Here is a 20,825-nt window from a genome sequence, read left to right on the forward strand (position 1 = left end):
TAGAGCTCAGTCCTGATCAAGCCATCCCTGAAGCCTGTAATCCTTTCAGTTTTGTGAGCCAATGTTACCTTTATTAGTTCAGCTAGGTTAGGGAAGATTTTCACCTAAAGAGCCTTAACTGACTGAGAATTCCCAACTGAAGTATCAACTTCAAGCTTCCTGTCAGGCGCTCACAAGCCCCCTGCCTCCCTTCCATCTCCTATCTTCCACTCCCTAACCTCACCATTCTGTAGTCTGCCCTAAATGCCCACCTCACATCTTAAGACATATGATCCCTGCGATTCAAGTCTCAACTCAGATCCCAGCTCCTCAGGGAGGCTTTTCCCGATGATCTAAGTTGTGCACCTCCCTCCCCTTCCTGATCACAGTACCTTGTTTTCTAGAGTTCTTATCACTGTCTGGAGTTGTTCTTTCAGGTATGGGCTTGTTGCTAGTCTGTCTCCTTGACTACAGGGACATTGCCTGGGTCGTTCATCTGTCTTTCCCAGGTGTCCGGCATGCAGTAAGTGTTCAGTAAACACTTGGTTGTGTTTAGATGGCAGCAGTCTGCTCCAGTGCCTTGTCCTTGGGCCCCAGTGTTCTTCTTTTCATGGTCATATGGCTGTTTCTTCTATGCTGCCTGGTTCTGCTTTCTCAAGAATCTGTTTCTTCCTTGGGAAGAAAACAAGAGAGGGTCCTGGCTGTTCAGCTGTGAACTCAGAATCTTTAAGGTGGGGGTGGAGAGGAGGAAGATTTGACTTCACAAGAAATGAGCAAGGGACAAAAGGCAGCCAGGTTTGCCTGAGTCTTGAGTTGTCCTACTCATGGTATATTTGATCAGCAGAAAGCTGTGATTCTCCTCTGCTAGGCCTCAGACGAGGGGCAGGAGTGCTCTGGGCTTAGGGGAGGCCAAAGTACGAGGACTGATCAGAGCAGAAGGTTTTTCTATTTATTACAAATCTCATTACACAAATACAGCTGACCGGAAGGTCTAAAAACAGCCCAGACTCTTCCAACCCTGATCCATCTGTAGGCACAAGGGTAAGGAGCCATGCTCACTTGCAGGGGAGCCCTTCTTCTTAGAAGAGCTGCCTGTCCCTTGGATGGTTCAGAGTCCTGGGCCCAGCAGCAGAGAGGAGCCCAGCTTGGGTTGACACCCCCTCGAAGCAGCCCTTGGTGGCAGCTGCTGTAGGTGCGGCAGCAGCGTTAAGTTTCACAGTTCACGTGTTCCCACCATACAAGTCAAATCGTCGGGTGTAAATAAAAGGAAGAAAGCAGAAGGCTGGAAAAGGGGTCCTGGAAGAGGCTGCGGGTGGGGGAAGGGCACACGGTGGGCTTCGGATGTGCCGGCGATTCCTTGATTTGGATGGAGGTACAGAGTATTCATTTTCAAATGATTCTTTAAATGGTACGTACATTTAAATGGCACCGACTTGCCGTGGGCATATTTAAATATCTTAAAACGTTTTAAATTAAAGAAAAAAAAAGGAAAGGACTAGAAGTGGAAGATGGAGCAGAAAAGAAATTGAAGAGCAAAGAGGGTGAAGGAAGAGGCTGGCAAAGGTGGAAGATGAAGTCTCGGACGTGGTGATGTTGGTCTCAGTTTCTCTTCTTCTGTCTGGATCCTGGTTCTGCTTCTAGGTACCGGAGCCCCACTAGCATTCCCAGGATTGAGAAACCTTAATACAGAGACAAGATTAGTGGCTGACATAAGCACGGCACTTTCTTATACTGCTTGTATGAGGGCTGGGACAGCTCCTGCAGGAGTTCTAGGGTCACTGGATGCTTACTTGCCACCATGAGGGGTGCCAGGACGCCAATGGTGGGAGCTGCGGTCCCATATACAAACAACTCGGAGAGGAAGTGCCCCAGGGCGAGGAGGAAGGTCCAGAGCGTGATGTGGTAGAGCCTACAGCGGAGCAGACAGAGATGGGACTGAAGGTACAGCTTGTTCAGTGCAGAGGAAAAGCAGTGATCAGACTTGAAACACACAAATCAAAACCCAGGAAATGACTATGGCTAAAGAAAAAGGAGACTTGGTCCTGGGAAAGACCTGGCTGCTTGATCACATCAATTTATTCACATCTAGGGCAAAATTGAAGATTTCAACTGCTAAACTGAGAGGGGAATGGTCCAGGCAACCAGAGGGCCTCCGCAAGTCTTACTTAGCAAGGTGGTGAAGCCAGCAATAGCAAAGCAGAGTCTGCAGTATGGCAATCCTAGGCACTGTAGACAATTCTGGACCAATCATGCTTACGTATTCTACTTACTCAAATTGGCTTGACTCTAGTCCAAGCCCGCCTGGCAGATGTTTGGCCAGGGGCTGGTCAGTGCTTATATGATGGATGCCATAGAATGAAGGGCATGTGTGGGGAAAGGGTAGCAAGGACCTTTCTGGGGCCTTTAGATGCTCTCGCAACGTGGGGTGGATATTTTGCATCTTAACCTGCAAGATGGTCAGATGGAGGACACGGTGACAACCTCATGGGAAGAGAACTTGTTCCTCGGCTTTGACAAGGAGGTGGAGAAGAGAGAGGTTACAGGATGACCGACCACTTAGATTGCTGGTACCTTTTTTTTAACTATGAAATTTTAAAAATTAAGAAATACTTCAAATATACAAAAAAAATCTGACTATTTTGACATTTTTGCTTCAGATACTTTTTTTCTAAGAAATAAAATATTCGGATTTCAGTTAAAGCCTCCTGTGTATCCTTTTCCCACCCTGATCCCATTCTTCTGCCTCCTTTTCCCCAGAAGGAATATCTTAAGTTTGATTTTTATCATTCCTGTGCATGTTTTTATACACTTAGTAAATACGTACGTATGGGAGTTGTCTTTTTTTTTTAAGTGAAAGCAGGTTTATTTAGAGATATACACATTAAATAGGCAGAATTTCTGAGAACAGACTGTCTCAGAAAGTGAGAGCAGCTGGGAGTTGATTTTGAGTTTCCAGTTAGGGAGGGAATAGAATCAGAGTGCATATCAGAAGGCCTTGGACCAAAGTCCCAGGCTTTCAAAAAACGCTGGAAACAGAAGTCAGCATTTGCAGCTGTCCTGTGTTGAGTGAAGGGGACATGAAAGGGTAAAGAGGTAAAGGTAAGTCTCAGCTGTCTCTCCTCATCCCCAAAGCACAGCGAGCAAAAGACATACCCCTTACACTTGACAGCAATTCTTCATCATGGTAAAGGCCTTTAAAATGATTATTCAGCCCTTACTTCCCCCCAGTCACCCTGAGAGGCAGAACAGATATACCAGTCTCATTTTATACATGAAGTGACCGAGATGCAGAGAAGGTCTATAATGAACTTGCTGCTACAAAGCTAGTTACCAATAGAACTGAAACCAGAGCCTATTTTCTTGTTTTCATTCTCGGGCCCCAGGCTGTTTCCACTAAACTGCACTGCTTCCAAAAATACGTGTCAGTCCAGACCAAGTAAACCAGTTTCAGGTTCAAAAATATGAAAAAATAAAGCTGGAGAGATCGCAGTGCTAATAGCCCTGCTTCAAATCCCACTTGAGTCAGTCTTCCTCAATTTAAATTAGTTGGGTCTCTTATATGTAGATCTACAGAACCAGCAATGAAAATCACTGCTTCCCAGGGCTACTAAGAGGAGACTTAATCAAGGCCATGTGGATGGAAGCATCTGGCATAATAAGAGGGGCTCAATAAATATCATTATCTCCTCTCTTGCCCAGATGCTGAGAGTCTCGGTAAGACAAAAATATTTTAGTATGAAGCTGGTGTTTTGGTGGCCTCACCTGGGGACCTGAGCAAACTTTCCACCTTGACTGTGGTGATGACTGCTGTTGGGAAGAAAGCTCGAGCCCCCTCCAGTGGCCGGCACGGGTTACAACATTATCTAGACCAGAGGCTGTGATTGCTTGCAACTGTTCCACATTAGTCCATGTGAGTCCCCTGAAGAGGCAGAATACAGAGGAGTCCTGGGTTCTCTGTCACCCCCACCTCCTGACTCTGTATAAAGCATACAACCATTTAACTTGTGGGCTCATTTTTATCATGGATCGTGATTTCTGTTCATTCCTGCTTCTCAAGGAGGAATGTAAGAATAAGGTATGTCATGGCCTCTCTAAAAAGAGCACACTACCTCTTTAGTAGAAGAAAGGCTGACTCTTTAGTAAAGGAGTAGAGGGGTATGACGCAGGCTACTGGATCATGACATAACCAGTTTGCTATGTCAGTTTCAAAGAATTTTCAAACTTTAAAGACCTTCAGACCTATTATGTTTTTTAGGCCTGGAAGGAATGGAACCTATTAACCTTTTATTATCCACATCCAAGGCTAATGTATCAAAATTAACGGGTCTCCAAGAGAGGACCACAGTGTGTATGCTTAGCACCTGATTTCCAACAGAAGGCAGCTAACGCTCTTCCCTTTCTTACGTACATCTTGTTGTGAATGTCGATGGCGCAGAGGCAGCGAATCACTGATGAGAGTAGCGTCCAGATTCCAAAGGTCCGAGCTTGGAGGCCATTCACTGTGCAGCAGAAAAAAGCAAGAGTGTTGAGAAGGGAGGGTCAGGGTTCCCTCCAAACTCTTCCTACTTCACTGAAGGGGGCAGGGAGCTTAGGCCTGAACTCCCCTTGGCTGGGCACACAGGAGGCTCTGGTGCTGCACATGGGAACTAGAAGGAATGGAAAGAATTCCAGAATGAGAACTGGCTCAGCTCCTCTTCAAACGCCTACAGTTGGGTGGGCGAGTTCCAAGAGTAGGAGCCCAACAGACAGCCCACTTAGGCAGTAACTCCTGGTTGCAGTAGTTTACGGCTCTGCCCTGGAAGCCGCTCTGGTGTTGGCGAAGCCCAGTGAGCCTGGATCCGGACAGGTTTGGGGGAACGTGGTGGAGAGTGGTTCTGTCAATACAAGATGCCTAGGAGGTCAGCAGACTTTCAAGGCTGATACAGGAGATAACTCAGAAATACTGGGCTCCATCTAGATGCCCACACTTGGTCTTTAAGAGACCCAAGTCCCTGGGTCTGCTGAATCTTATGTGAACGAAGCCCTAACCAGGCTGGTTTCCTGTGCATGTGGGAAGGGAACAAAGCACTGTTCCTTTGGCGTTTGCTGGGGCCACTCTGCTTTTGCTAGCTTCATTCTGGCACTGCTGTATTGTCCTGAGTATGGATCACAGTCCATCATAACAGTGCTTCTTGACCCTGGACATTTATTAGAACCAACTGAAGACATTTTATAAAACTACCAAGACCTGGGTACCAGAACAGTTAAATCATACACTCTGGAGGTGGGCCCAGGGCCCACCTGGTATTTTCTAAAACCTCCCTGGCCTTGGTGATATTAATGTACTGGCATTGATCTAAGGCATCCAGTAGTGGGGAGGGGGAATACCAGAACGGTGAAAGCAAAGATACTTTCTTTGCTGGTCCACTGAGCAAGAGAAATTTTAAAGGACAACGTTGGCAACTGAAAGGTCTTTCAGGATTTTGCTTTAAGGATTTTTCAGCCTTTGGGAAACCAGACGGCAATACCAAATTCACAACCTTGAAGACCTTTAGATGGTAGTAAGGTGAGAAAAAATTCCATATACCAAACAAATATCTAACGGTTAGCCCTGGAGGGCAACATTCTTTATAAAGCATTTTGATAGCTCTTCTGATTAAAAGGCAGGAAATTTCTCTAGTGAGTGAGATATAGAAGTGGAATATCTCACCAATCCTAACTAAATTAGGCATCAGGTGAAATTCTACGGGATGCTCCGGGGTCCTGCTATGATCAGAAAAGTACCAGGACTGCCCCCAGGTCATGAGGGAGGAGGCATTTTCTACCCCTGGGCTTCTCTGTGTCAACTTTAAATTCAAAGGGCTAGACCAGACAACCTTTAAACCCTGTGAATCTATACAGGGTTCCTGGAGCATCTGAGAACTGCACTGGTGCGTGAAAAGTGGAACTATCCTGCCCACTTTTCCAGGTTCTTTACACCCATTGTATTTGAGCCTTGTTCAAAGTGAGCCTTAGCCTACTTAGTTTCATTTTATACTCAGATATTAGAGAAAAATGAGTTAGGTCAGAGCCTGAATCTGGGTTAGCTATAAATGTGACACAGAATTGTCAGCTACTGTGAAATGGTGCTGCAGCTCAAGCCTCCCCACACATCAGTGCAACAAAGTGCAAGCTTAAGTGTGCAGACACTCTCAGCAGAGAGGCTCAGGACACTGGGAGAGGCCACCATGCGCCCGCGGAAGTTCAATTTGGGAGACCAACTTGGAGGGATTTGGGATATCTTCTCAGGTCTATGTCACGGTTTGAGAAGACCTTGGATTAGTAATTCTCCATCTGCAACGTAGGGTATAAACCATGTGCGCCACGATCTGATTCCTGAAAGGGGGCTGAGCTAATATGAAAAGCTTCTTTATGGTTTTCTGGTCGGGCACCACAGAATCACCAAGGAACTGTTTCCTCACTTGCCCTTGTAATGCTTTTTGTACAGACTAGCTGCCTAGGGTAGTGTAAAATGAATGAAAAGGTATTCAGAGAAGCTTGGGGGAAAAAAGGACCAAGTGCTATCCACCACGTCTCTTACTCTATTGGCTGCCTAAGGCTAGATTAGGCAGCATCAGATACACCTGGGAAGTTTTTAAAAAAGACTCCTGGGCCCCACCCAGGGGGTGAAAGGTTCAGTAAGTAGGTCTGGAGAGGGAAATGGCCACCTGTGCTTTGTTTGATTTTAGTTTTTCTAGGTTATTCTAATCTATAGCCAGACGTGGGAACCACAATTTAAGCCACTCCCACAAAGGATGCAGGTCTTTGCTTTCTTACCGAGGTCTGGCTTGCCAGTGTAGAGCTTTTCATAGAGAAAGGTGTGGTCTCGGAAGCTCTGTAGCGTGTTCCCCATGGCGATGATGGACACCATAACCAGCCAGCTTCGTAACACATTCAGGAACCGGCTCATGGCTCCCCTCAAATCTGAGAGGGTTTTTTGCTTTGGAAACAAAGGCAAAGGGCACGAGACAACAGATGGCTAGTGTACTTCAACCATAAGCTCGCTCTCCTCTGTAGTTAACCTGTGTCCCACCCATGAGGGCTGTACTAAGCTTACTTGATCAATCATTTCATAAACTCCTCTCCAAATACCTGAGGCTCATCCACTCCCAGTTACCCTTCACAGGGTTGGCACACTGCCTTTGAATATCTACCTTAAATCAAAGTGTGCTGACCTTTACCCAGAGTGAAAAACGCTAAATAATGCAGCGGGTAAAAATGACAAAACCAGTGGAAAAAATGGAGAGAAGAAAGGGAACAGGAGAAAGGGAGGTGTACAAATATCACTATAAAGAAGTAAAATGGACTTCGGTGTAAGACTTACAGAAATTGGTCTCAATATTTAGTCATACTAATAGTGGTGAGTCAACAGTATACTTTGCAATAAGTAGCACAGTGCTTATTTTTGTCTAAGGAATTTCTCCAAAAATATTAGCCTAAATCAGAACTCTCTTCTCTTGGCTGGAATCAGTCCCCTGGGATCTTTACTTCTAGCCTGGCGTTTCATGTCATTCCTTTGTAATGCAAGTGGCTCAAAGGTGACTATAAATCTACTAACAGATACCTGCCTGGCTACTGGTGACAGATCCTTCCAAGCACAGAAAAGCCTTGTACATTTGAGTGGAATCTATGGTGTGAGGGCAATATTTACATCCTTAAGTTTTCTCTACTGTGGTTCTCAGGTACACCATCCTCCATGAACTAGGAGAACAATCTAAAAATAAATAAATTGTGGTGACTTGAGAACTAGTAAGAAAATTATATGGAGAAGGAAACAGCAATGTTGGTGTTGGGTTAGCTAGTACAATAGCTAACAGTTATTGAGCACCTGTATATGCCACGCACTGTGCCAAGAACCTATCATATATTATCTCATTTAATCCTTAATGTGGATAGACACTTAATATTTCCATTTTACAGATAAGGGTTGGCACAGAGAGGTTAAGTGACTTGCTTGAGGTTACACAGTAATAGATGGCAGAGCTGAGATACGAAGCATGGTCTGTTGGTCTATATGTTGCAAGACTGTCTCACTGTTTGAGAATATTTTGATGAAGTTTCCATTTTTGAGGAAGACAAGCATACCACAGCCACTTCTGTCTTCAACTTGTATAGAAAATACCATCAGGTCATGTACTTTTTGTTTAAAAAACAAAACCTTAGATCAACCCTTGCTGAGCACTCAGCTTGGTTTAAGTAAAAACCATGTAGATAAAAAAAATCTTATCATGGAATTGCTTCTTGGCCATCTTCGTTATGTTTTCTTGGCCCATGGTTTATCTGTTGTCAGGTTAATTTCTTGGGCCTGAAGTGGCGATAAATTATCAGGCTTCCTTTGTCACTTCGGCAGTAGATGTTTCGTTATGTTCCTACACTACCCAGCTGAAACAGATATTAAAGTCAGCAATGGCTCAAGACAGTGTGAAGCACCAAAAAACAAAGAGTCCTAGAGAAGGAAGGGTCAATGGGTGAATCGCTCAGTGAAAATGGGTCACAAAAGTGGACTCTGTCCAAGTCCAGAGAGAATGGGGTTCTACTGGAATCACAAGCAGTTACAGCATGGGCCAAGATGTGCACACTCCCCTCCCCTGCCATCCTCCTTGTTTTCTCACCCTCCTTCAGCAGGAGACTCAGGCTCTCTCAGGGTCAGAAAAGCCGCATGGATGGCCTCCCTCTTTGACAGAACTTATGCCTGTTTCACAGAAGCTCTCAGAAACCCCAGCAGATAGCTGATGAACAGAGCCTGAGCACTCTTCCGAACTGCTCTGCCAATCCCTCAGCACAATTTCCCTAAAGCTTCGGAGGGCCCCCTAGAGCATCCAACACCCATTCTCAAATTTTGCCCTGGCCCAGGCCAGCAAAGGTGTGGTGTTTAGTAGAGTTGGCAGTGAGAGGTTCCTTTCTTGGCCCTACCATTTAGTAGCTGTGTGACCGTGGGCAAGTAACTTACACTTTACAGCCTAGGTTTCCTTACCTGCAAAATGGAGATTAAAAATACCTATCTCAAGGGTTATTATAAGAATTACATGAGAAAGTAAAGGTTCCTCGCACCGTGCTAGGCTCAGAGTGGCCGCTCATTCGTTCATCCATTCACTAGTTCCGAACCTATCAAGCCTTCTTCATCTTCCCAGCTCCCTCTTCTCTTGGTCTCTGGAACCTCTTTTCCCCCACAAGGTGGCCTCCCTGCTATCTTCCTTCTATCCCACATCCATTTTTCCAGACTGTCCGGATCCTCTCAATCAGATGCCACACAGACACCTACCTCTTCTCCCCCACATTCACCTTACCTAGCGATTGGACTCCCAAGAACAGCAGCAGCAGCAAGAGCAAGAAGCTTCCCCAGCACAGTTCCAGCCCTGAATCCACCTGAACCACTTGTCCCCGCCCCCACTCTCAGCCCGTCTCCAGGATTGGGTCGTTTCCATCAGTCCTCGCTCTGATTGGCTGTTCTGGTTCTGCTCGAGCAGGAGATGGGGCGTGAACCCCTTCACTGCCAATCAGCGGTTGCCGCTGCCCAAGCCACACCCCCGGTACGCCGCTCTTGCAGTGACCCCTCGTGTTGAGCGTGGCGGAAGAACTCCAGGTTCGGAGCCAATCTTTTTGCGGCGGAGGTAAAAAGAGCGGAAAAAAGAAGTCAAGACTTCTGCGGAAAGCAGGGCCCTGCGCCTGCGCTGCGCGGCGGTGACGACAATTGTCCGCGCCCGAAGCCGAGCGTTTTCCGCGCCGGGTGGCGGGCGCCTGCGCAGTGGCTCCGAGCGGGCGGTTGCTTGTTGGTTGTTGTAGTAACGGGGGAAGCAGCGGTCGGCGGCCGCCTTGAGCCGGGCTGGGGAAGGAGGAGGGAGGTAGGCGCAGAGCGCTGTCCCCGCCTGCCTGCCCCGAGCCATGGGCAGATGAACCAGGTAAACGCCTGCGCCAGCGCACTCCTCTACCCGAGGGAGGTGCGCTCCCAAGTCTGGACGGGCGCCATCCGCTGCACTTCTCTCTCAGAGTCCGGGAGCAGCTGCTGGCTTCCGGGCGCGCTGGGCTGAATCTCTGCGGCGGAGTCTCCCGCGTCCTTACTGTAGGGAGCATCTGAGGACCTACCTGGATTGGAGTGAGCCGGGGGTGGGACTGAGGGCCCGATCCCTTTAGGGCGAGGACGCTCCTTGGGCGAGTGCCCTTAATCTTCTTCCGATCGCCCTGTCTCTCCCTGCTCTGCTGGCAGCCTAGGACAGGTTGGCATCCCTTCCTCGCTTGGAGGTTTTGTTTGTTTTGTATTAATTTAAGGGACTTGCAACATTTTGGGAAATACTGAGAGGTCCCGTTGGGGATACTCGGAAGAACGCCTTTGAGATTGTTAGAGATTGCCCATTTCGCTGAATATGTGTAAGGATCGTTATCGGAATTGGCATTTTTTGCCCTGTTTACGTTCTTATCACATATATTAATGCATGGAAAATTAGGTTTGGAAAGATTGACATTAAATGGTTATCTTTGAGTAATGGGATTATGGTCATTAAAACATTTTCATTTTCTTTACCTGTAATTTCTATTCCATCCAAAAAGACACGCAATGAACATGTACCTTTTCTCTATTAAAAATATTTTAAGTTAGAAATATGCTAATTTTAATGTCTATTTGATATTTGGATCATAGTTTGTGATTTTTAGTAAGGGCGAATAATTTTTGAGAGTGTGGAAGGACAGTTGTTTTTTTTTCCCAGCTATTTATGACCTTGATTCAGCAGAATATATTCATTTTTTCGTTTAGTGGTTGAATTTGTTTTAGCGGAAACATGAGAGTATTTTACCTGTGCTTGGCATAGAATCTAAAGAAATGTTTGCAAGGATCTTAATACTTGCGTTTTTATTTTTAACTCACGTCAGGATTTTCTAGCAAGGAATCTATGTTTTAGGCAATCAGCCACCTACCTCAGACTTTCTTAAGTAAGTGTATCCTTTTGCTGCACGTTAGATTTAGTATGTAAAAGAAAAATGAGAAACTGAAACTTCACAGCAGCTCTTCAAATACAGAGGACAGACAGTATGTTTGAAAAAAAAATCTTGATTTTTGTGGCATTTGTGAAGCACTGTGAGAGAAGGTAAGTCTCTAGAGGTTTGACACTATTTAGGTAAATAATTCATTTTCATTACTTGGAAGATCATCGGCAGTAATGAACAAAAAGACAACTGCATTGTGTTTCAGGTCATTTGGCTTTCTTGCAGGAATCTGTGCCACCCAAATTGTATGATCCAGTGAATCTGCAAGGAAAGGTCTCTGAGGCCCCCGTCTGCTGACTGCATGACAAACTCTAAAGGAAATGCCAGTCGTGATGGCCCGGGACCTGGAGGAAACAGCAGCATCCTCAGAGGATGAGGAGGCGGTAAGCCAAGAGTAAGTAATAGCAAGACTGCTTTTGACCCTTTGCGTTCAGGATGGAAAATAGTTCTCTTTTACTCAAATCCTCTTTTACCCAATATCCTTCCTTTGGTGTTGTCTGACTCTGGTTTTAGTTTTCATACATGATCTAATTCAAGATCTTATTATTGGGTGACCATCAGCTATCTGAAATGAGATGAGGCTCTGTTTCTGGGTTCATGAGTGAACATCGGCTCTAGACGTTGCAGGTAGTAGCTCTTAGTCAACTCTTGATAAGAGCTCCTAACATAGGAGATTTTGAAATTTTTAGATATTGAAGAAAAGTAGGTCTCTCAATTCTGTGACATTGGGTATTTTCTCAGAAGCCTTTAGGATGATAGAATGATGATAATAAGAAGTTATTTGAGGGCTTCCCTAGTGGTGTAGTGATTAAGAATCCACCTGCCAAGGCAGGGGACATGGGTTCGAGCCCTGGTCCAGGAAGATCCCACATGCTGCGGAGTGGCTAAGCCCATGCGCCACAACTACTGAGCCTGCGCTCTGGAGCCCGCGAGCCACAACTACTGAGCCCACGTGCTGCAACTACTGAAGCCCACGCGCCTAGAGCCCGTGCTCCACAACAAGAGAAGCCACCGCATAAGAAGCCCACGCACCGCAACAAAGAGTAGCCCCCGCTCGCCGCGGAAGCCTGCACGCAGCAACGAATACCCAACACAGGCAAAAATAAATTAATTAATTAATTAAAAAAAAAAAAAAGAAGTTATTTGAGTAAGTGTGGAGCAGGACATTAGAATTCTGTAGCCTGTGCTGAGTCTGTTGAGACACATGGCTTTCCTGAGTTCTTTTAGATAAGAGTCAAGTTTCTTCATTGCTGGATTCTCATAGTAATATAAATGAATGATAGTGATAAGTGTAGCTGCTATAGGTGATGGTAAGAGCTTTAACTGCTGTATCTCATTTAATCTAAAGATGTTATTATTCCCACTTTATTAAGTTTAGCCCCACAAATATCAAAGAACTTCCTCAGGGATGCACAGAGAGTGATACATTGAGATTCAGACCTAGCTTTCCTGGATTGATAAATTGAGATTCAGACCTAGCTTTCCTGGATTTTGAAGCACTTAGATGTTTTGCCTCCTTTAACATTAATTATTACTTGCACAGAGAATAAAGAGAGAATCTGGCTTAAAGGTAACATTAATTTTTAAGATTCTCTGTATAAGTCCACTAGGATTCATGTGCTATGTAACCTGAAAAGTGGGGATGATATCTCCCAGGCCGTTTTTTTTCTTTCTTTTTACAATTTATTTATTTAATTTATTTATTTTTGGCTGTGTTGGGTCTTCATTGCTGCACGTGGGCTTTCTCTAGTTGCGGCGAGCTGGGGGCTACCCTTCATTGCAATGCGCGGCTTCTTACTGTAGTGGCTTCTCTTGTTGTGGAGCATGGGCTCTAGGCGCACAGGCTTCAGTATTTGTAGCACGCAGGCTCAGTAGTTGTGGCTCGCGGGCTCTAGAGCACAACCTCAGTAGTTGTGGCGCACGGGCTTAGTTGCTCCGCGGCATGTGGGATCTTCCTGGAACAGGGATCGAGCCCATGTCCCCTGCATTGGCAGGCAGATTCTTAACCACTGTGCCACCAGGGAAGCCCCTCGCAGGCTGTTTTTGGGGGTATAGTTAGGATCAAATAGAATAATGTGTATGAAATTACTTTTAAATGATAAAGTGCCATACAAATGTTAAGGCATTATTTTTATTGGATTTTATATTGAATTTAAAGTGTATTTCTTATTATAAAGTAGAAGATTACATTATTTAATGTAATTTGAAAAAAAATTATTGAAGCATTAGTAAAGCTTTGGGGAAAGGCTTCTCATCACTGTTAGATCATAGAAAATAATACAGATTTGATGTTATATTTGGGTCATTCTCATTCAGGATAATTAAATGGATAATTCTCTCTTGTCACTTTGCCTTCTTGTGACTTTTTGTTTTCTGTGTGCTGCCTCTTACCCACTTCACAAAAATTTTAACTTCTGCTTCAAACATCAGTCTTTCTGATTCAAGATCTTTTACTTCATGACTGTCTCTTTTATTAGTGGTCTTATAGGTTGGGCCCAACAAGTATTAGGTTGAACTGTATGAAATTGCTATTTTGGTAGGTCAAAAACAGCCAAATATTGAGAATTGTAGGTGGTTCAACCTAATATTTTAGTAAGCACTCAATAAATGCTTGCTGACTGAGTGACTAACTTATTCAGTAAATAAATGGAGGCTTCATGCTTTAGATCACCTTAGGTCTTTTAAGTGCTTAAGATACATTTCATTACAAAGAATGCCAATTGCATTGAGGTGCAGTTATCAGGATTTTTTAAAAAACCAAACTTGTGGTATAGTAATATGTACGTTTTTATTAATACATTAAATAACAAGATCATTCATTTAAAACATGAGAAAGTTAGATTTTATTTTCTAAAGACAGCAACATGAAGACTGTTTTTGCTTAGTTTGCATAAGACCATCATACTTGGGTGGTCTTTGATTAACAATTGAAAGTGGGGAATACCAAGAAACATAGATGTCTGGATCACCACTGTGAAATGTCACCATTTGGTAGCTGAATGATTGCTTGAGAGTGGAGAGTTGCCAAATTGTTTTCCATCCTCATCACACCAGATGAGAAGACTGTAATCACAGGTGATCTAGTGGCAATTTTAATAACTACCATAACTTACAATCAGTGATAAATGTCAGTGATATTTTGAGATGTCTGCAACAACTGTAATTTGGTATAATAAAATCTGTAATTTCAGATAGAGTCAAAAACACAGGTAATACTATTATTATTGTGTTTGGTGCCTATATTCGTAATTGAGAAACATTAAATTTCTAGTAGAAGTTAGTGAAAATACAGGTGTCATTCCACCTTCCCCCCGCCCTCCCCATCCAAATTCACAGACCTTATGGCTCCTCTTCCTTTTAAACTCCTACTGTTGAGTTTTTTTTTGTTTTTTTTTTGTTTTTTTGCGGTATGCGGGCCTCTCACTGTTGTGGCCTCTCCCGTTGCGGAGCACAGGCTCCGGATGCACAGGCTCAGCGGCCATGGCTCACGGGCCCAGCCGCTCCGCAGCATGTGGGATCTTCCCAGACCGGGGCACGAACCTGTGTCCCCTGCATCAGCAGGCAGACTCTCAACCACTGCGCCACCAGGGAAGCCCTACTGTTGAGTTTTGATTGTTAATGTTCCATCAGCTCATGTCTATCAGATACTTCTTTTATACATTAGGAATCTTAAGTCAATCTTGTTCACACCTGGAACAACGTGCTTACATTTTTAAAGTTTTGGAAGTTACAGGGTCTTAAATCATCTAAGGATGTTGACTTGATCCAAAGATATATATCCATGGATATCTGCTAGATCTGCTCAGAACCCTAGGCTGTATTAAAGTATTGATGCCGTGCAGTCCTGGACATTAGCGCTAGAAACTGTCCAGGCATCCTTGTTTTGCATGGCATTATTTCAAATAGTAAATGTAAAGGGCCTCTTTTTCTGTATTTTGTTTGGGGTTCCCAAATATAAATTTATATAGAGATGTGGAAACGTTAATTTGATGTAAGGTTTCTTTAGTCACTAAAAAAAATATTTAATTCTTATTGTAAAAGCTGGCTTTAGATCAGTTACAAAGATCATCAACAAATGATTATGTAGTGAGTGCTACAGTTCAGTGAAAGAATACATCACTATGGGCCGGAGGAGCTAAGGAAGGCTCCAAGGAGGTGGTGAGGTGAGCTGGGCTTTAGAGAGTGGGATTAAATGAACAGAGAGAAGTGGGGAAGGCATTTCCAGCAGGGACATTGGTATGAATGAGGCACCGAGGCTTTGAGTTATGTAGGCTGGATCCCAGGAGTGAATAATATCTATTCCACATGAAATTGCTTCTTAAAAACCAAAACGTTCTTAGGCTTTCAGTAAAGTAAACCATAAAACTGGTCTACTTTGGTTATTAGTCATCCAAGTTTTTTGTTCTTTTATGTCTGTAAAAGCATAATTTCTTAAAATGTACCAGTTTCTGGTGTAAATGAAAATTTAAAGTCCCAATTTTCAGCTTCCTAATCATTTTGAATCTTTTTCCTTTAGCACCACCTGGTGGGAGCATGCTTTTAATGACAATGCAACGTCTGCCTTAAGTGTGTTTGGGTCGACCTTACTGAACTAATGATTTGTCTACTACCTCTTTTCTCTTTTCAGAGGTTGTAAGTGAAAAGATTCTGTGTCAGGGATTTAGCTTTCTATAGATAGTACGGTTACGGGCTTGGCTCTTCTCAGCTGTGTATGTTTATTGTGTTCCTGACTCTTGTCAGGCATTTTTACCTTTTATCCGTAATCCATTGTTTGTAAGTGCTAAGGCACAGTGGTGCCAGTTTGCAGCTAGAGATGGATTGACAAGGAACTTTCGATAGTTTCCAGAGTTTCTGTCTAAGACTTGACAATTTAGGCTGCCTAATTTTTCCTCTGTCCTCTGACTTAGAAATGTAGTGAAAAAAATTCAAGTTGGAAGAGAGCATAGGAATCATCTGGCCCTATACCCACATTTTACAGGCGTTTAAGATTAAAAAGCAAGCAAACCACACACATAAAATCCTTCTTGCACCCTATAAACACCAATTTCTCACAAATGGGCACTGTCACCCGAGTCAAATTGCAAGAAAAATAAGCATCCACGTTCCATTTCTAGAAACCAGGAAATGAACTAGGCATGGTGTTCTCTGCTTTCCTCAGTAAAGCTCTTGGCAGCTCATCCCAAGCCTAAAGGCTGCCTCACCTCTAAGACTGGTAGCCTGGCAGCCTGTGCATTCAACGCATGGATCTGTTTAAACCTGTATTGGGAGGGTCTAGCTTGGCCCTGAGGTTTGTGGTATGGCCTTTGTTAAGGAGTGTGGTCATGTGAGTTTTTGAGAGCAGCCTGAATCTTGGCTAAATGGATCTTATTCCATAAAAGGAATTGATTAATTTCAGCTCCCAAAGGGTTGAGTTTAAGGTGTTTATACAAAAAATCACTGAAATGTGTGATGAGGGAGATGGAAGGGTGGAAAGAGCACAGACACTTGGGTTCTAATACCTGTTCCTTTGCTTAACCAGCTGTATGACCTTAAGCAAACTGCTCAACCTCTCTGAACACTTTTTCTTCAGTTCATAGTGCAGGCAAGAGGATTAAGTGAGATAAGATGTGAAAGCTTTTAGTGTAATTCCTGACACATAGTAGGGACTCAGGTCATTTCTTTCCTACCTTCATGCACTAAGGCAGTTGGAGATTTTTCTCATCTGTGAATAAATACACATCTGTCTGAGATTGATTAAACAGAGATTTCTGGAAGATAGGAAGAGAATAAAGTCAGAGGTCCTTTTCTGGAGGAAAACATTGTTCCATTTGGTATAGGCTTCCTTTAAAATATGTGGTTTTAATGGGGGTACTTGTATTAATTTAGGGTTCCTAGCTCAGACTCTTAGGATGGATCATCAAATTGGCTTAAAAAGGGACTATAGGGTGTAAAAGTGGTCTGTCAATTATTGTGACTATGTTAGTTAGGATTCTTATTTGTGCCAGGGACTAAGACATAAATTGTCCTCAATAATAAAGGGAATTTATGAACTCATATTTAGGAAAGACTTGATTCTGCAACTGCACGTTTACCGCTCAGGATCTCATTTCTCTTGTTCTTTCAGTCAGGCTTCCGCAGACTTTCTCCTTTACCAACAGCTCCAGGCTCTCCTTCCAAGGTCACAAAATGACACTTGAACTTCCAGACCTCATTCTCTTTTTTTTTTTTTTTTTTTGTGGTACGCGGGCCTCTCACTGTTGTGGCCTCTCCCATTGTGGAGCACAGGCTCCAGACGCGCAGGCTCAGCAGCCATGGCTCACGGGCCCAGCCGCTCCGCGGCATGTGGGATCTTCCCGGACCGGGGCACGAACCCGTGTCCCCTGCATCGGCAGGCGGACTCTCAATCACTGCGCCACCAGGGAAGCCCGACCTCATTCTCTTACACCATCAAGGGGAGGAGGCCATTTCTCCTGCAACTGCTACAGAAGAGAGAGCATCGCTTTCTTAGAGGGTCACATGACATATCTCCTGACACACTGGCTCCAGCTGGTTTATGTCCTCATCCCTGAACCAGCAACTATAACTGGGGGATGGAAAACCCTGATTGGCTAAAGCCAGTCAAGACCCATCCCTACAGCAGGAACGGAGTTAATCTTAAACAGACCATCTGACTAAGAATGGGAGATGAATGGTTTCCCATAGGACATTTGGGATGCTTGTTCCAGAAGAAGGGGAAAGGTGCTAAGCAGCAAACCACAGTGATCTGCTTCAGTTGTTAATTCAGATTTTGAGCTGTAAATTAATAAAGTCTTTTATTACGGTTGTAGAGATCATCCATGTATCATGTGGACTGGAGGCTGCAGGAGAATTCCAGTTTTGGTATTCCATGCTGAGGCTATTCTGACAAAGGACAACAATGTTCGAGTAATTGGAGGTAGGTATGACCTTCCCCACTGAGGGAAGGGCTGGGCATGGCCCTGATAGCCTCATCTTACAGAAAGTGATAACCATATTTAGTTAGGGAAAGGGCCTTGGTCATGAGAATATTCTGTTGATTTTTTTATACTTGAACGGATTATTTGTGATTTCTTAAATTGTTTTCTGCATATTAAATTATTTTTCCTCTTTTTTTTTTAATTACGTGTACATGTGTTTATTTTTTTGTTTTTTTCTTCCAGTTTTATAGAGAGATCATTGACATACACCACTGTACAAGTTTAAGGTGTACAGCATAGTGATTTAACTTACATATATCATGAAATGATTATCACAATAAGTTTAATGATACTGTTTTTTATAATTATGGTAAAATACACATAACAAAATTTACTGTTTTTACCATTTTAAAGTATACAACTCAGTGGCATTTAGTACATTCACAGTATTGTGCAACCATCACCACTATCTAGTTTCAGAACATTTTCATCTAAAAGTAAACCCTGTACCCATTAAGCAGTCACTCCCCAACCCCCTTATCCCAGCTCCTGGCAACCACTAAGCTTTCTGTCTCTATGGCTTTACCTAATCTGGATATTTCATATAAATGGACTCATACAATACATAGCCTTTTGTGTCTCGCTTCTTACACTTAGCGTAATGTTTTCAAGGTTCATCCATGTTTTAGCATATGTCAATACTTCATTCCTTTTTGCGGCTGAATAACATCCCATTGTATGGGTATACTACATTTTGTTTATCCATTCATCGGTTGATGGATAAGTGTTTCCAGCTTTTGGCTCTTGTAAACAGTGCTGCTATGAACATTCATGCACAAGTTTTTGTTTGAACACCTGTTCTTAGTTCTTTTGGGTATATACCTAGGAATGGAATTGCTAAGTTGTATGGTAATTCTATGTTTAACTTATTAAGGAACTGCCGAAGGATTTTCCACAGTGACTGCACAATGTTATGTTCCCACCAACAATATATGAGAGTTGAAATTTCTCCATATCCTCAGTAACGTTCGTTGTTTTCTGTTTTTTAGAATATAGCTATACTAATGGGTGTGAAGTGGTATCTTATTGTGGTTATGATTTGCATTTCCCTAATGATTAATGACATTGAGCAGCTTTTCATGTTCCTTTTGGCCATTTATATTATCTCCTTTGGAGAAATGTCAAGGTTTTTGCCTATTTTTTAATCGGGTTGCTTATCTTTTTGTTGTTGAGTTATAAGGGTTCTTTATATATTCTGGATACTAGACCCTTATCAGAAAAATGATTTCCAAATATTTTTTCCTCTGTGGTTTGTCTTTTCATGCTCTTGATAGTGTTCTTTCATGGGGAAAAGTTTTTCATTTTGATGATGTTCCATTTATCTACTTTTTCTCTTGTTGCTTATGCTTTTGGTGTCATATCTAAGAAACCATTGCCTAACCCAAAGTCATGATCCCTATGCTTTCTTCTAAGAGCTTTATAGTTTAAGCTCTTAAATTTAGAGCTAGATGGTCTTTGTTCCATTTTGAGTTAATTTTTTTATATAGTGTGAGATAAGGGTCCACCTCCATTCTTTTACATGTGGATATCCAGTTGCCCCAGCATGATTAGTTGAAGAGACTATTCTTTCCTTACTGAATAATCTTGGCACTATTGTTGAAAATCAGTAGACCATTAGATGTATGGGTTTATTTTTGGACTCTTAATAATTCTGTTTGTTTATCCTTATACCAGTGCCATATTATTTTTATTACAGTATCTTTGTACTAAGTTTTGAAATTGGGAAGTGTGAGTCCTCTAACTTTGTTCTTCATTTTCAAAATTTTTTTGCTATTCAGGGTCCTTTGCAATTCCGTATGAATTTTGGGATCAGCTTTTTCATTTCTGCAAAAATGGCTGTTGTGATTTTGGTAGGGAGTACATAGAATCTGTAAATTGCTTTTGGAAGTATTGCCGTCTTAGTGTTAAGTCTTCCAGTCCGTGAACATGGGATGTCTTTCCATTTATTTAGGTCTTCTTTAATTTCTGTAGCAATGTTTTATAGTTTGCTGTGTGCAAGTCTTGTAGCTCCTTGGTTAACTTTATTCTTCAATATTTTATTCTTTTTGATGCTATTATAAATGGAATTGCTTTCTCAATTTCATTTTTGGATTGTTCATTGTCAGTGTGTAGACATACTATTGATTTTTTAAAAATAAATTTATTATTTTATTTTATTTATCTATTGTTTCTGGCTGCGTTGGGTCTTTGTTGCTGTGTGAGGGCTTTTCTCTGGTTGCGGCGAGTGGGGGCTACTCTTTGTTGTGGTTCGCAGGCTTCTCATTGTGGTGGCTTCTCTTGTGGAGCACGGGCTCTAGGCGCACTGGCTTCAGTAGTTGTGGCACGTGGGCTCAGTAGTTGTGGCTCATGGGCTCTAGAGCACAGGATCAGTAGTTGTGGCTCACGGGCTTAGCTGCTCTGTGGCATGCGGGATCGTCCCAGACCAGGGCTCAAACCCATGTCCCCTGCACTGGCAGGCAGATGCTCAACCACTGTGCCACCAGGGAAGCCTTACTATTGATTTTTTGTATACTGATCCTGTATCCTGAAACCTTGCTGAACTCATTTATTAGCTCTACTAGTGAGAGAGTGTGTGTGTGTGTGTGTGTGTATGTGTGTGTGTGTGTGTGTGTGTTCTTTAGGATTATCTCTATACAAGATCATGTCATCAGTAAATAGAGATTTTACTTCTTCCTCTCTAACCTGAATACCTCCCTACCTCCCTCTCTTTCTTTTTCTTCTGCTTTTTCCTAATTGCTCTGGCTAGAACTTCCAGTACAGTGTTGAATAGAAGTGAAAATGGGCATCTTTGTCTTCTTCCTGATCTTTGGGGGAAAGCTTTCTGTCTTTCACCATTCGGTATGATGTTAGCTATGGGTTTTCATAAATGCCCTT

At 43.1% G+C, this 20,825-nt stretch overlaps 2 protein-coding genes across 17 annotated transcripts in view; one reads left to right on the forward strand and one right to left on the reverse strand.

Annotated features, from left to right (window-relative positions):
- Positions 1-458: 458 nt before the first annotated feature.
- ERG28 (ergosterol biosynthesis 28 homolog) lies at positions 459-9,678 on the reverse strand. Of its 3 annotated transcripts, none has more exons than XM_022576512.3 (5): positions 9,285-9,538; positions 6,775-6,937; positions 4,388-4,478; positions 1,770-1,888; positions 1,473-1,658 (listed from the first exon to the last, which is right to left on the reverse strand). In XM_022576512.3, exons 2-5 carry the CDS (start codon positions 6,905-6,907, stop codon positions 1,579-1,581), a joined length of 423 nt encoding a protein of 140 aa, XP_022432220.1. In that variant the 5' UTR covers positions 6,908-6,937; positions 9,285-9,538; the 3' UTR covers positions 1,473-1,578. The 3 variants fall into 3 exon arrangements, with proteins under 3 accessions (XP_022432221.1, XP_022432220.1, XP_022432222.1); XM_022576514.3 differs by lacking the exons at positions 1,473-1,658; positions 1,770-1,888 and adding exons at positions 1,898-3,036; positions 3,742-3,898 and having other exon boundaries at positions 9,285-9,678; XM_022576513.3 differs by lacking the exon at positions 1,770-1,888 and having other exon boundaries at positions 459-1,658; positions 9,285-9,541.
- The window catches only part of TTLL5 (tubulin tyrosine ligase like 5), a 305,509-nt gene continuing 294,103 nt past the window's right edge, over positions 9,420-20,825 (forward strand). For 9 of the 14 annotated variants that reach the window (XM_022576497.3, XM_022576502.3, XM_022576503.3 and 6 more), the window contains exons 1-2: positions 9,914-11,371; positions 17,784-17,890. In XM_022576497.3, coding sequence (XP_022432205.1) covers positions 11,298-11,371; positions 17,784-17,890 — 181 coding nt within the window. In that variant the 5' untranslated portion in view covers positions 9,914-11,297. The other 5 variants (XM_022576495.3, XM_022576493.3, XM_022576494.3 and 2 more) reach the window with 5 other exon arrangements.

The sequence above is a fragment of the Delphinapterus leucas genome, chromosome 2 (genome assembly GCF_059928025.1).
Source record: "Delphinapterus leucas isolate spDelLeu-1000000601 "Yukka" chromosome 2, BTC_Dleu_Yukka2, whole genome shotgun sequence".
NCBI lineage: Eukaryota > Metazoa > Chordata > Mammalia > Artiodactyla > Monodontidae > Delphinapterus > Delphinapterus leucas.